The 2,773-nt window shown below is 48.9% G+C and overlaps 1 protein-coding gene across 1 annotated transcript; it reads left to right on the top strand.

Annotated features, from left to right (window-relative positions):
- The first annotated feature begins 602 nt into the window (after positions 1–602).
- twist1b (twist family bHLH transcription factor 1b) lies at positions 603–2,773 on the top strand. The gene is made up of 2 exons (XM_061820158.1): positions 603–1,723; positions 2,426–2,773. Exon 1 carries the CDS (start codon positions 1,158–1,160, stop codon positions 1,695–1,697), a length of 540 nt encoding a protein of 179 aa, XP_061676142.1. The 5' UTR covers positions 603–1,157; the 3' UTR covers positions 1,698–1,723; positions 2,426–2,773.

Below are 2,773 nucleotides of genomic sequence, written 5' to 3'. Positions count from 1 at the left end.
AACGGGTCCGAGTTGCGGGGCCAGACAAAGCACGGCAAGGGAAACAGGATTCGGGTCACCGGGACCCCCACTGGAGCCAGGGTTCGAAGGAGAGTGCCTGGTGTCTGGGTCTGCACCCATGGTGCCCAAAAGGGTAACGTACGTTGTGACCAAAAGGACAAAATCTTGGATACCAGCACCCAAAATGAGTTTCCTCCCCAGGGCGTCCGGGATCTCTCCCTTAGAGATGGGGTGAGAAGGTGGGTCTTCCAGGAAGGGCTCAGAGTGGAGCCGCTCCTCTTTCGCATTGAAGGGAGCCAGATGAGGTGGCTGGGGCATCTGATTCGGATGCCTCCCGGACACTTCCCCGGTGAGGTGGCATGTCCCACCCGAGGGAGACCCCAGGGATTCCCCAGGACACATTGGAGAGACTATATACCTCGGTTTGTTTGGGAACACCTCGGGATCCCCTCGGAAGAGCTGCATGAAGTGGTTGGGGAAAGGGAAATCTGGGCATCCCTCCCCAAAGCTGCTGCTGCCCCCATGACCTGACCTCGGGGAAGCGGTAGAAGATAGACAGACAGATGTATATATGTATACCGTATACAGTGGTGAGAGTGGTGTTTACTGGGGACTTTTTTGACCATACAGTATATATATTTTTTTTTAAATTGAGTGCGATTATCCTCATGATAATGTTTTTACCATGCAATCAGTCATTTATGACATTGTTCTACACCATTGCAAATACAATTTACACTGTTCTTAATTGTCGGTTTTATAGACTTTTTTTCAATCGTGCAGACAGTCATATAATATTTGCTTCAATGATTCATGGCAGGCAATATTTTTTTTTTGGGGGGGGGGGGCTATGATGTAATGATACAGCGCCGTTATCTGGGTTTCTTTTGTCAAAAGGGGTCCCACCTATTTAGTGACGTCGCTCGCCTTGTCGTCCAATCGCGGCCCTCCCCCCAAAAGTTTTCAGCCTATAAGGTTAGGGTAACTTTCTCAAGTGTCAGAAAAAGACTTGTCCTCCCCGAGGCCCATCGATGGATACTTGGCTGCCTTCAAAGTGCAAAGACCTCCAGGTGGACTAACCCGAGGACTTGATGACAGGGAGCTAATATCGGGACTCTTTTAGAGGGGGGGGCGCAATTTCCGTGTGGCGAGTGGAGATGTCCGAGGAAAACTTGGGGGAAGAGTCGAGCAGCTCCCCGGTCTCCCCTGTGGACAGCAGCCCGAGCAACAGCGAGGGGGAGGCGGACACGCAGCCCAAAAGGAGCGCCAGGAAGCGGAGGCCGAGCAGGAAACACGCCGCCGCCGCAGCCGCAGCCGAAGACTCGGACAGCCCGACCGCGGCGGGCGGCAAACGGGGCAAGAAGTCGAGCAGCAGCGGCGGCAGCCCGCAGTCGCTGGAGGAGCTCCAGAGCCAGCGCGTCATGGCCAACGTGCGGGAGCGTCAGAGGACTCAGTCGCTGAACGAGGCGTTCGCGGCCCTGCGCAAGATCATCCCCACGCTGCCCTCGGACAAGCTCAGCAAAATACAGACGCTCAAACTGGCCGCCAGGTACATCGACTTCCTGTGCCAGGTGCTGCAGAGCGACGAGCTGGACGCCAAGATGTCCAGTTGCAGTTATGTGGCCCACGAACGCCTCAGCTACGCCTTCTCCGTGTGGAGGATGGAGGGCGCCTGGTCCGTCTCCACATCTCACTAGCCCCCGCGCCGCTCGAGCCCAACACGGTAGGGAGCGGCCAGCTCCTCACACTCAGATGGCGCTTCGATCTCGTTATTATCCCGCCGACACAATATTTTGCTTGGCGAAAATACATATACACGCATATGATTTTTGTCTCGTTAAAATTGCATGCACATTTTCCTATCTAAAACACATTTTTGACCAGCTAAAATAAATGCTTTTTTTTTTTTTTTGTTAAAATATTTTTTTCCCCTAACAGAAACCCACCCACGCATATTTTTGTTTGGCTGCACGATGCAAATGTTATCAAATAGTTTTGTCCAGCGAAAGCCCGTGCGTGCTATTTCTTTTCTAAAATACATAATGCATATCGTCAACCAACCCCCCCCCCCACCACTACCATATAAATAAAAAGCATCATGCCGACTGTTTCTCAGCTGTAGCACACCGTTCTTTATATTCTTATTTAAACATCGTTTAAACTAAAATACGTTTTTATGGTGCTGTGAACATTTTTTATATGCTTGATAATGTGCTCCAACATGCGTATTGCAGCAATGCAACAATAACTATTTTTCTGCTCAAATAAAACGTCGAATATTGTTTTCTAGTTACAATGAATGCTCGTTTTTTTTCCCAGTTTAAATTCATGCCTCAATATATCACACATGCATGAAAAATACGACTATAAAGCAATCAGAACGCGAGCACAATAAACAATAATCATTGTGTGTGACCCTGCACAGGTGACTGCTGATTCTCTACTTCTCACATTCTGACGGGACATATCTGGAGTCCAATGCTGGATACATCGGATCACTATTTAAAAAGCAAAGACCACAAGACCACGGAGGTGCTGAAAGGAATTTCTGTTGTCGTTTATTTTTTATTTTTTTTTTTGCAGCCATACACTCACGTGTATGTGCATGTTGACGACGAATGTTGATTATATCACGGCTGACTCCTGTTAAGAGTTGCTTTTAAGACATGTATTGGGACTTATGTGTTGTGTGTGAGTGTTCTCTACTGGTGGTGTAGCCCACATTATGAGGCTTTTTTTTTGGGTGGAGCAAACCTGTGCAAACAAAAGTATT

The sequence above is a fragment of the Syngnathoides biaculeatus genome, chromosome 5, assembly GCF_019802595.1.
Source record: "Syngnathoides biaculeatus isolate LvHL_M chromosome 5, ASM1980259v1, whole genome shotgun sequence".
Taxonomy (NCBI): Eukaryota; Metazoa; Chordata; class Actinopteri; order Syngnathiformes; family Syngnathidae; genus Syngnathoides; species Syngnathoides biaculeatus.
This window is presented reverse-complemented; position numbering and strand designations above follow the sequence as displayed.